We start from the raw sequence: 13,759 nt of genomic DNA on the forward strand, positions 1-13,759 counted from the left end.
TTATAAAATGCATTCCTCTAAATGAATATATTCATTTTATCATATTAGAAAAACTTATCCATAATATGATAGAAGAAGATTTATTTCTTCTTAATTTTAAAGATATACGAGATGAAATCGATTGGTATGATATTGACTCATCATTTGATAAATTCTAATCTACTTCATGCAACATGGGTACAGATCCACCCTGGCAAATAACCAGAGGTTGAGGAAAAGGCGATAGAAGCCAAGGAAGAAGATACTCCTCTTCTAGGGGAAGAAACTTCCCTTCATCATCATATGCTTCTTCATCATCCAATTTTCCAGTATTGCAAAGAGGAAATATTAGTCTGATTAATGCAAGAATTCCTCAAATTATAGAATCATCTTCAAAACTCCGCATATGAGCACTTCGATCCATTTGGACGAGATTCCAGAGGATCATCCTTTATTTGAGCAACTACAATCTTGTATATCTGTCAAGTAAGCCGACTCGTTTCCTTCAATTGCCAAAGAAAACACGCCGATAGGGAAAATTATGAAAAACTTGAAAATCGAGAGCTAATAGTTCTCGTAGAAAATTCTCAAATATGTAAACAAAATGATCCATGGAAACTCCTCCAAAAACATTCATTAACTAACCTCTATTTTACAGGAGAATCTTATAAAACAAGGCCTTTTATGAATCAATACTAGTGGCTACTGGAAGTATTGAAATAGAACACCATCAAATGAGTGAAACAACTCCAGATGTTCATGGATACTCCAAGATGGTCATTAAAAAACTCATATTAATAGAAGATTGGGGAACCGCTTCCATGACAGAAAAATTCATGACAATGAAAGGATCGAAAATCGCTTTCACTTATTGGGACTATATAAAAGTTTTTACATAAACCTTATATTAAAACAATATTAAACATAAACATACTTGGTTTCTAAAGATTTGTTCTAAAGTCTTTGAAGACCCAATTCCCAATTGGTTTATTCAATGGTGGTCATATCATGGCCCTATAGTAAAAATTCTACCAATAGAATATCTTCATCTGTACAAAGAATGGATTAAAGTGTCTTCATTTCTAACAGACTTATATCATTCAGATCATGTCTATAATCTAGATAAAATCGACTAAATGTGTTTCTTTATAGAATTCTCCATTCCATGGATACATAAATGGAGTGTTGAATTCGGATACACGAAAAGACAAATATCCGTACTTTATAGGGTATTCTACACCAATTTTTGGAAAAAGCTAACAAGAAAGGACTCCCTCACTAAGCTCCCGCATGGACTAGAATTGCTCGAATCCATTAATCAAAAGATCGTCGGATAACCACTGCTCCCCCAAAAAAATTATGGAAGATAAAAACCTAAGTTATATTTCTTGAAGAATCTCTGTACATGAAGGAGACAAATTAGAAATGATTGAAAAATACTTAGAAGAAGTCCGAAAAAATTTGATCAAAATTGTGGAACAATGTTCGAATATTTCCATGAAGAGTCTTACAAGTGAAGAAACAGCTGAATATGAAGATATTCAAGAATCCCAGTCACTTTCTCCTAAAAATATTCTTAATGATAAAGAAATTAAAAGAGCTAAGGCTTACTTTATCAATTAAAAAGTAAAGAAAAAGACAAGATATGATAGGTTTACTATATTCGTCTTCTATGTATAGGATCCTTAAATAATAAATTATGCACAGAAACCCACCAGTACTGTGCAAAATACTTTTTATTTCTATATATATAAATACCTCATCTGTTAGGGAGGCAAAAGTAATTTTAAAAGTTATTTTTATTTTTTAAAATTAGCTGCTTAGTCAAAAGAGATAATTCTTTTTAAAATGTATAATATTGTGCTCCCTCGTAAACTGAACTCTTGCAAAAAAATAAAATAAAAAATTCGTAATTACACGGAATTTTATTTTTTCTGATATATAGGCTAAACGGGGGAAGAAAAGCATCGTAGGGGAGCCAAATCTATGTAAAGCCCTAAAACAGAAACAAAGATGGAATAGAAGTGCGCGAAGCAAAATACTCTACTCATCTGATCTCATCTCATCTTTAATATTTGATAAAACGAAAACCCTATTGGGTGATCAATTCTCCTCTATCATCGGTTGGTGTCTGAGTTGCTGCAATGGGAGCGAGTCGTAAACTACAGGGTGAAATAGATCGAGTGCTGAAGAAGGTTCAAGAAGGCGTTGATGTCTTCGATAGTATTTGGAACAAGGTTCTTTTTTCTTTTTTCTGTTTCTACTTCTTCAGTAGTCCAGCCGACATTTCTTTTATTGAATATCCTTCTTTTCCGTCTTTCTTCAGGTTTATGACACGGATAATGCGAACCAGAAGGAAAAATTTGAAGCGGATTTGAAAAAGGAGATTAAAAAGCTTCAGAGGTATAGAGACCAAATCAAAACATGGATTCAATCAAGCGAAATCAAAGATAAAAAGGTAAACATCTTACTTATGCTCTGCTCTTTCTTGTTAGCTATATAGATGCATTTCCTTGTCGTTCACTATGTTGGCTATGCTCCGTATCCATTTCTTATTGCATGACACCTGGTTATAACAATTAATTATTATATTAATAGAATCGCGAGTCAGTGATTCATCTTCTCTCAATTTTCACTTAGCATGACATTATAATGAGCGCAGTTCCTGACCAACTAAGCAGTTAGCCAGCTCATCATTGATAAGAGTACTTTAGGAACAACACATCCAAGGGTGTGGCCTAGTGGTCAAATGAAGTAAGTTGAGAATTATGAGGTTTTTAGGTTCAATTTCTTGAAGGCCTGGCCTGTATGAAAAGTTTGGATCATAGCTTACTTCTTTATACCATGTCAGCTATTCTATAAATTGGGACGATTACGATCCTATTTGTCAGCCTCAGAAGTTTGAGTGATCTTTTTTCTTCTTCCAAGTTTAGGTGATCTTTAAACTTGTTTTTAGTTGAAATTTTGAAGGACTGCATTATAGGGTCAACCTTTATTTTCTACCTTGGCGCGGGAACTTCTGGCTCACCACTCTTTCCTACCATCTGGAAATGCTTCCCATTTAATTGAGTCCCCTGTTAGACTTTAGGTGTTTATTCCTGTTTTAATACCATACTTGAGTAAGAAGTGAGTTTCTTATGTTGGTGATAGAGATGGTTTTAGAGAGAGCATGCCCCATGTGGTTGTTGATTGTTTTGCCGGCATTTGTTTAATCGAGTTTCATACTGAGACATTGTATGGGAAAAATAAATCTGCCTATTATGATGCCTCTTTAGAAGGAGAGCAGAAGTGTTGTAGTTGTCTGGCGGGAAGGAAGTGGTTGAGGTGTGTAGTAGGAAGAATTGATGGAGAAAGGGAAAGCAGAAGAAGAGAAAATTCTACTATCGAATGAAATGCTACCAATGAAGGGGGAACTAGATTAGACTCGGGAGAAATGTTGTGTTTAGGTGATTGAAATGGAACTGTTACTAATTTTCCCGGACATGTTGGCATAGTTAGTTTGTGAATGACACTCTTAGAGAAGTTTTACCTAGGTGTTTCTTTTTCAAGTTGTACTTCCTCTTCTCCATATTTGATTGAGTATGGTTCTTAATATTAGAGTTAAATTGTATTGTATATGATGAAGATGGATTCATATTGTGAACAATGTTTTATTTGATGATGTGAATTTCTACTGATACACTCTCTTACACTACATTGTTATGCCTTTTTTTTTGGTTGTCTTGCTTTTTGTAGATTAGTAATAGTTTATTGGCATTAGTTTGACAAAAGTGATGGCTTTACCCCTGGGAATAGAAAGTGGTTGTATTTTCTTAGTTTTGGCTTTTGAGTTGGTGAACGGGAGCTTTGGAGTAACTGGTGAAGTTGCCTCCTATGTGATCAGGAGGTCACAGGTTCAAAAAGTGGGAACCTCTTGTAGAAATGCAAGGTGAAACTGGCGTACGTTACGCCCTTCCTCGGATCCTGCGCGTAGCTGGAGCTTTAGTGAACCGCGCTGCGTGCCCCTTTTTTTGGCTTTTGAGTTGGTGGCTGCCTTTTCACATCAATGCATTCATTTGCCTTTTGTGTGGTCATAGATACTACTTTTTGTTTTTTCATCCACAAAATCGTGGAATCTTATTTTACCTTTGCTGGTTTTGCTTTTTGACATAGGTAAGTGCGTCATACGAGCAAGCGTTGATGGATGCTCGTAAGCTTATTGAGCGTGAAATGGAACGATTCAAAATCTGTGAGAAAGAAACTAAGACCAAAGCATTTTCAAAAGAAGGCCTGGGCCAACAACCTAAGACAGTAAGCATTGCTTTGCAATTTTGAGGTTACCCGTTTTTAGGTTTGGATATTTTATTTTAGTTCGTGTTTTTTTTTTCCATGCTAGAAGTTAATTGGTACCATCTGAAAGAAATTCTTATGAAGCGACCAACTATTTAGAGTATTTTCCCAATTCTTATGAAGCGACCAACTATTTAGAGTATTTTCCCAATTCTTATGAAGCGACCAACTATTTAGAGTATTTTCCCCATTCCAAATATACACGTTTGAAATCCCAATACTAGTTTTTTCTTAAAGAAATATCTATATAAATTGTATTTTCACCGGGAAAGGATTAAGCATTAGAGAGGGAATTTAAGGACTAGGGTCTCATTTGTTTGAACTTAGTGAAAGTCTTAATGTTAATCACTCAGACCTCAGTTGTTAAGTCTGTTTGGTCTGAATCTTAATTCTTAATCACTTAAATGTGTTAGTTTTTTGAATTTTACTACCATTAGTGGGTCTGAAGATCCAAATGATTAAGATTTGTTAAAAAGTCTTAATATCATTAAGATTTTTATTTAAGAATTTCTACAAAGAGGACAGTTCAACTCCATTCACTTTCACCACTAATTGTCACTGCCGACCTCCATTATCAACTACCATCTCCCACAAATCACAATTACCATCCTTAGCCACACCCATCACAACAGCCAATTACCATAGTCGGCCGTCATTACCATTAGCTACTATTTACAATCATAAGTAACCACCATTAAAACCGCCAGTCACTAGCAAGAATCATCACCATAAACAACCACTGTGTGTCGCCAGTCACCATCATCATTCACCCCCACTATTAGCTATGACTATCATTCACTATAATTATTAGTTGCCACCACCAACTACCATTGTTAATCACTAATGTCATCCACCATCACTACTAGCCGCTACCCACAACCACCACCATCACCCAATACAATTCCCAATCACACCTACAAGTCACAACCACCACCACAAGCTATGTCAACCACCGACTGTTGTATGATTTTTTAAAAATATTTTATTGATATAGTAACAACAATAACAACAACAACAAACCCAGTGAATTCCCACCAAGTGGGGTCTGGGGAGGGTAAAATGTACGCAGTTCATACCGCTACTTCCGAAAAAGTAGAGAGGCTGTTTCCGATAGACCCCTGGCTTTAGATCAAGAATAGTTAACACGGTCATAGTAATACCTGAAGCAGAATGGATGGCATAACCGAGATACGAAATGAGAAATAATACAAATAGAGCTAAGAGAGCCATGAAAATAAGAGCAATATAAAAGTAAAAAACAGTAAATAAGAAATAATAAAAGGCCACCCCCCTCGTAGTAGCATGCACTAACGGCTCCTACCAGAGAGCACAGTCGTAAGCTTACTAAGCCGGCTACACCAGAGCTCTCTAACTACTAGCTATAACCCACACACGCATTAACCTTCTACCCTGATCCGCGACCTCCACACCTTCCTATTTAGAGTCATGTCCTCAGAAAACTGTAACAGCCCCATGTCTTGCCTAATCACTTCTCTCCAATATTTTTTCAGCCTACCTCTACTCCTCCTGAAACTATCCAAAGCTAGCCTCTCACACCTACGAACTGGGGCATCCATGCCCCTCCTCATCACATGCCCAAACCAACTCAGCCTTCCTTCCCGTATCTTGTTCTCCATCGAAGCCACTCCCACCTTTTCCCGGATAATCTCACTCCTAACTCTATTTCCTCTAGTAAGTCCACACATCCAACGCAGCATTCTCATTTCCGCTACCTTTAATTTTTGGATGTGGGAGTTCTTGATTGGCCAACACTCCGCACCATACAGCATGGCCGGACGAACTACCACTCTGTAGAACTTGCCTTTAACCTTTAAGGACACCTTCTTATCACACAGCACTCCCGAGGCGAGCCTCTACTTCATCCAACCTGCTCCAATACGCTTAGAGACATCCTCATCAATCTCACCATTCTCCTGGATCATAAACCCAAGATACTTAAAACTATTCCTCTTACAAAGATCCTGGGAATCCAACCTTACCACCACTCCATCCTCCTGCTTCGAATCACTAAACTTGCATTCCAAATACTCCGTTTTGGACCTACTCAACCTAAACCCCTTGGATTCGAGGGTTTTCCTCCAAACCTCCAATTTTTTATTCACCCTCCCTCGTCTCATCAATTAGCACTACATCATCTGCAAATAACATACACCAAGGCACCTCATCTTGAATACTCCGTGACAATACGTCCATCACCAGCGCAAACAAAAACGGGCGGAGAGTCGATCCCTGGTGCAACCCTGTCTCTATCGGGATATGATCGGAGTCTCCCCCGCCTTCCTGACCTGAGTCTTCCCTCTCTCGTACATGTCCTTAATCACTCTGATGTACGCGATCAGGACCCTTCTCACCAGCATCTTCAAAGAACCTTCCTCGGGACTTTGTCATAAACCTTCTCCAGGTCGATGAACACCATGTGTAAATCCCTCTTTCTTTCCCTATACTTCTTCACCAATCTTCTCACCAGGTGTATTGCCTCTGTCGTCGAGCGACCGGGCATAAATCCAAACTGATTCTCCGCAATGGACACGACCCTCCTCAATCTCCGCTCAACCACCCTCTCCCAAATCTTCATAGTGTGACTCAACAGCTTAATACCCCTATAGTTGTTGCAACTCTGAATGTCACCCTTGTTTTTATACAACGGAATCATCGTACTCCATCTCCAAGCCTCAGGCATTTTTGCAGACTTGAAAATGTCGTTAAACAAATTAGTCAACCAGCTCAAATCAGCTCCACCAGTAAACTTCCAAAAATCCACCGGAATTTCATCAGGCCCTGTCGCCCTGCCCCTCCGCATCCTATGAATAGCCTCTCTGACCTCCTCAACCTCAAAACGTCTACAGTAACCGAAATCCCGATTATCCTCCGAGTACTCCAGCTCCCCTAGCTCAATGCTTCTGTCCCCCTCCTCGTTCAATAAACCATGAAAATATAGTATTAGATTAATTTAGTATTTTATTTGAATTTTATGTTTATTGATTTTTTAAATAAAGACAAATTTTATATATTCAGATTCTGTGAAAACAATCTTAATAATTTTGTGTTCAAATCTTAACACAACATTATAATTTTAAGATATGTATTCATATTCAAACGCCTAAATCTTATTGCACATCTTCATATTCGGATGTTTATTCAGATTCAAACGTCTCAATCTTAATAAAAACAAATGAGGCCTAATACTTCCACCTAACATAGTTGCTTTTTAGGAATAGGTGTGTAGTATTCTCACAATAGTTAATAGTTGATCAACTTTTCTATTATTCTCGAGAACAGTTAATCAATTTTTACATCTAACATCAATAGATGCTTAGTTAAGTGCTAATCCATTAATGAAAGCTTAGTGAAAGGTAGGCCAAACTGATGCTTCTTGTAATTTTAGTTCTAATGTTTGCTTTGTTCCATTATATTTTAGTCCATGTGTGTAGGTCCAGTGTCAACTTTGCATTTGATGGCGTTGTACCATTTTGATTCTAAATGTATTATTTGTATTATTTTTGACTTTTTGTTTCATTTTATTGTTCGAAATTTATCAGGACCCAAAAGAGAAGGCTAAGTCAGAGACACGAGATTGGTTGAATAATGTGGTATGAATAATCACCTTTTTTCAAACGTTTTATCTTGTTAGAAAATTTCCCTTACATTTATCATTGTGAGATATCTGCACTTAGTTGGGTCTCTTTCCACATGTTTATCTTCCAAGGGTAGAACAACTTCTCTTTCAATCTGTGTGTCTTCCAAGGATAAAGAATCATGATTTAATTTTCAAGTAATAGATTTTTATTTTAAAAAAATAGCACCCAGAGGATGCAATGTATGAGTAGTAGTGAGCACAGCCTCAGCAATATGTATCTTAGGGCCCGTTTGGGATTGCTGATACAAAACTGCTTATTTGAGAAGCACTTTTATAAAATGACTTTTCAAAAAAGTGCTTTAAAAAAAAGCAATTTGTGTTTGGTAAATTTATTCGAAAAGTACTTTTGATAATCAAATTATGTTTAGATAATTTTTTTTAAGAAGTTCTTTTTTGAGACAAATGATAAAAAAGGACATCTATTAATAGCCTTTATTACTAAAATCAATTTATAGAGAAAAATTATTTTAAATATCTATGTTAATATTTTTAATTAAATTTTTTTATTTAATTAAAAAGTACGTACTCTAAAATTTTCAATCAATATTTATATACATAAATACGTTAAAAAAAATTAAATGGTGATATATTACTTAAATAATTTAAATATTACTTAAAACATCAAACAAAAATGAATACAAAAGTTATTTCATAAATTAAATCACTAAAAGTTAGCAAACACTATATTCATGCTTACAAATATCTAAATGAGATAATATTTGTTATTTGTTACCTTTTCTTTTGGATATGTTTTTACCGTTTCAATTGTAAAACTAAGTAACCAAATTCATATATGTATACTATACAAATATTTAAAATAAAATTCTATCTATTATTTGTTATCTTTTTTTAATATATTTTTACAGTGTCAAAATTTACTACGAATAAACAATCATCATATTCATATATATACACTATATTTTAACAAATATGTTACTTTTCATGAATTATTTATTTAAAATTAAATATTCGAGAAAAAATTTATATCTGATGTCAAAATATAATCTTGTAAAGTGATTCATTTGTCAATTGTTATCATTAATAATAATAAAATAATTTATATATTCTTTAGTCATCATCATCAATAATAGTTTCAAATTTATTTAAAAAAATGAGTGAAAATAAAATAACAATGTATAAATCATAAAGAATTATGACTTAAATATGAAATGTAAAATTTTAAGAATCAAACGTTAATCAAACTTGTAAGATATGTTAATCAATTAATAAGGTATATAAATATATGTGTGTGTGTGTGATAAGGATATTTTTGTCATAAAAAATAATTTTCTGCTTCTGCTTCTGCTTTTTTTGAGCAGCAGAAATTTTCTGCTTCTTCCCAGAAACAGAAAAACTGGTTCTGCTTATTTTTAACTTGCATCCTTCTTTAAAAAAAAAGTTTTTTTTCTTAGAATAAGTGCTTATTTTGGGAAATAAGCAATCCCAAACAGGCTATTAGTATAGTAGCTGCTTGTCAAAAGAATTGAGGAAATTAACCATCTTATAAACATCTGGACTTCCAGTACATTTTGTACCAAAAGGCTAACTGGCTAGGAAAGTTAACCATCTTTGCTGTAAGGTACAAATTGTGTTCCTTTTTGCCTTCTAAGTATCTCTGATTTCTTTCTTACACAAAGTCAACTGTATAGCTGCCAGTATAGTGTTCCACAACCTTTTGTCACCTTTTTATAGTCCTGTTTTATTCCAACATTGTTATAGGCCTTGAGGAGATTCTGGCATGCACTATTTGACTTCAAGCAAAATAAAAAAAGAGTGCCCTGGGTTGAATTTTGCAGTGGATAAAAATTGCTTCACATCTTCATAATCTTTTTCACACATTACACATCTGTTGCAAAAAGTCATACCTCTTCTCTATAGACTGCGAAGTGAAATGAAATACGTAGGAATGATGGATAAAGTGCTTTTGATCAACACTTTCTACCCCTCTTTCAACAAGTACCTCTTTTGCCATCCATAAACTGCTTCTCCACTATTTTACAGTCCACTCAACCTAGGTCTATGCTCCATACGGTTGAGTAGTATACGACTCATATACATTGGTCACGAGTGAGGGATGCTCATTTTGTATAAAAAACATTATGACACCCACATGGACTAATCAAGGTATGATGGGGAGGGTAATATGGGTACGAGTTGTGACCAAGGGTATGACTCAAGGCTCTTGTCGTACCTAACTCAAAGGCACAAAAATGATGTTGCTTTTCAATGGTTCAAGACCTAGGTGTTTCATTTAAAGTAAATGACTATGAAATGTGTATCACTTACGAAGAATGAAATCTCAACACTTCAACGTCAACGTTCGATACTCTCGAATACTTGGTCACTGCATAGAAAAGAAGAACAAGCGCTGGCCCCTATGTCGCATGGGGACATAGCATCCGAAAATGGTTAGCGGTTGGAGTGCTAGCATGTAACTCAAGGATAAAGGTAATATAATATATTTGTTCAATCAAAGTCAACCATCATTTGAAATAGCATTTATGTTAGCATAAGCATAATAATATATGAAGAAACATATACATATGATTATACATAGCATGCCAAGTCATGGAAGAAGTCATAGAAATCATTCTTAAAGCATTCTTTCATGAGACATGGAATGAAGAACTTTTGACCTTTCACCATACCAATTTTAGAATCCTAAACTTATCCTTTACATTAGTCAAGGGGATCCGAACCTCAAACAAACTCGACAATGTAACCAATTCAACCAATTCCTTAGGAAAGGGACTCGATCCACACACTCAATCAATTGTCCATTGGACTATAACCACATGCTTACACATTCAATTATACAAGGAACTCCAATCATATGCTCATATGCTTAATTGGGCATACAACTCTAATCATATACTCACCTATTCAATTAGGAATGGAACTCTAATCATAAGATCAAATATTCAATTAGGCATGGAACTCTAATCACATGCTTACACATTAGGAAAGGGACTATAACCACAAGCCATTTCATAAGGTAAGGTATTATAACATTAAAAGATCTCTTCAAGCAAGGGACTCCAACCACAAGCTATTATACGAGACTTTAACCACAAGTCATTAGATGAGGGACTTTATCCATACATCATTAGATGATGGACTTTAACCGCAAGTAATTAGACGAGGGACATTAAGCACAAGTCATTTGACAAGGGACTTTAACCACTAGTCATCCCATTACCATCCTTAGTTTACATTTGAACTCTTAACGCATTAGTTCATTCATTAATATCTATACAATTCATTTCGTCATTTAAGGGCTTAAACCCATTGAGGTAACTCTAAGCTACATATAAACACCATAGAAAACCAAATGGTCTTTGCCAACACAATTAGCCATTAATCATATAGATAGGCCCAAGGCCTTAGATCAAAACACGATAAAATTTCACTTATGGTCATCAAGACCCCTACAAACTATTCATTCCTCATTACTATTCTAATACACACCATTCATTCAAAAATAATTCAAGTTTATGTTTTTGGGACCATGTCCCATTTAACCAACAAGCTATAAAGGACATTCACTTACTCCTTGCATGGCTAACAAGGCCTTTAACAACAATTTGCCAAGTGTTCATATTCATTACCAACATCTTACCTCATTCATTTCTACTAGACCAATACCACAGATACATATTTGGACTTCGAATAACCATTTTACCACTAAAACCTTCAATAGACTAAATGACTTAATTCAATTCAATTTACGATCATCAAGACCCACACAACTATACACATTTCATTAGAAAGCTTACAACACATTCTCACCATATTTTAGTTCAACACACTATTCAAATTCATTTTCGTGATTAGAAACATTAATCCCTTATTAGCCCTCAACCAAAAAGGTCATCAATTATAAAATACATGGCTCACAATACCTTCTCAATATCATTTATCAATTATTAATGCTTATTAGGCCATTTCCCTAATACAAAACATCACCAACATGTGACTAGACAATTCACTTAGACATTTTCACAAACACCTTATGTGCATACGTTTTATAAGGCTATTTTAATGGTAGATATCATCAAGATTAGCGTTACTCAAGACCCTCATGTTAAACCACATACAAAAAGAACCCACATATGCAATTCACCATCTATAATATGTATAAACACAAGTCTAAGCAAGAAACAACATAATTTATCATTAGGTAACAAAACCCTTTTTATTTAATTTCGAAATCATCGTGTACACTTACTAATCCAAGAGTAAAATACATAGGTTTAGAGTTATTTAACAATGGGAAGGGTTACATGTCTTAAAAAAGCTGATACACCAAGAACTTTACTCCTCTTTGTCTCCAGAAGAGCAACCTCAACACCCTAGACTCTAATCTTCAATCAAGAAACTTAGAAAGTGTTTGAGAGATAGTTTAGGATGTTAGATCCACTCTAAAATGAGTTTAAAGAGGCCATATACACTTATATAGTGAAGGGACTTAGGGTTTAGGATATAGGAAATGATCACAAGGCCCCTAGCTAAAGTTGAAAATTTACCGTCATGGTGGGTATGACTCACTTGAGTCAATCATACCTTAATGTACGAGTGGTACCCTTACTCATACCCTACGCTCTACCTAGGTCATCTTCGGTGATCTTTATATGACTACACACCCTTGAGTCATATCCAAAGTGTACGACTCACACCCTAATCATACACAACACTCATACCAAAAATAGTCCACTCTACACTAAGTGCCAAACACTATACGACTTACCTAGGTATGACTCGTACCCTTGTATACGAGTGAGGGGAGGACAAGTCATATAGAGAAAAGAGTGCTACCTTCCTAGGCTGCTCAAGGTACGAGAAGAAAGTGAGAAGTTGGAACGACTCACATCCAAATGGTACGAATGGATTACCTTATTATACCTTAGACAATACACTCAAAAACAAAACCAATACAAGGCCAAGATCTTGTGTGTTTCACTCAAAGGCCTTAAGACACGCTTTATCAAACACAAACTCTACGTCCTTCGCTAAAAACTTTAATAATGGATTTACAATTTTAGAGAAGTACTTGATAAACTATTTATCAAACCCTACATGACCCAAAAATCTTCTAATACCTTTAACTGAAATCGGTAGAGGATATTTTTGAATTACCTCAATCTTAGCTCTATCAACCTCTATTCCCTTCTTAAATTTTTTTTTCCAATAATTATCCCCTTTTTTAGAATGAAGTGACATTTTTCCCAATTTAAACTTAGGTGACACTCCTCACAAAAGTGCATTGACTAATTGGGCCAAAGAGTATGAACAACCAAAAAATTATCCATAAAGACCTCTGTAGTATCCTCCACTATATCAGAAAATATAGAATATTATAATTCTGAAAGGTGGTGAGAGCATTACAATGTGAGAAAAGCATTATTTAGAATGCAAATGTACCATATGGACATATGAAAGTTGTCTTTTCTTGGTCTTTTGGGGTAATAGAAATCTAATTTTACCCTATATAACTGTTAAGAAAACCATAACATCCTCTGCCTGCATGACGATCTAACATTTGAACCATGAATGGCATTGTAAAGTGACTCTAATACATCCTAGTGTGCAAATTCTTTTAATTCATGCACACACACCATCCCATAACTGGTCTTATGGGCACTAACTCATTCTTTTAATGAGGGACCATATTTGTGCTCCCTTTTTTGGTATACAGTAAATTAAGCTCACCCATGCTATTGGTGATCGGTTAAACCACACCTGCATCTAACCACTTGATGATCTTATTCTTTACCACCTTTTGCATAGGTGGAT

At 35.2% G+C, this 13,759-nt stretch overlaps 1 protein-coding gene across 5 annotated transcripts in view; it reads left to right on the forward strand.

Annotated features, from left to right (window-relative positions):
* The first annotated feature begins 1,935 nt into the window (after positions 1-1,935).
* Positions 1,936-13,759, forward strand: part of LOC107853072 (general negative regulator of transcription subunit 3) — a 76,135-nt gene continuing 64,311 nt past the window's right edge. For 4 of the 5 annotated variants that reach the window (XM_047408240.1, XM_016698086.2, XM_047408241.1 and 1 more), the window contains exons 1-4: positions 1,938-2,216; positions 2,306-2,437; positions 4,132-4,269; positions 7,869-7,919. In XM_047408240.1, coding sequence (XP_047264196.1) covers positions 2,124-2,216; positions 2,306-2,437; positions 4,132-4,269; positions 7,869-7,919 — 414 coding nt within the window. In that variant the 5' untranslated portion in view covers positions 1,938-2,123. Of the gene's footprint in view, positions 2,217-2,305; positions 2,438-4,131; positions 4,270-7,868; positions 7,920-13,759 lie in introns of all 5 variants that reach the window. The other variant, XM_047408242.1, reaches the window with a different exon arrangement.

This window comes from Capsicum annuum, chromosome 3, assembly GCF_002878395.1.
Source record: "Capsicum annuum cultivar UCD-10X-F1 chromosome 3, UCD10Xv1.1, whole genome shotgun sequence".
In the NCBI taxonomy this organism is placed as follows: Eukaryota; Viridiplantae; Streptophyta; class Magnoliopsida; order Solanales; family Solanaceae; genus Capsicum; species Capsicum annuum.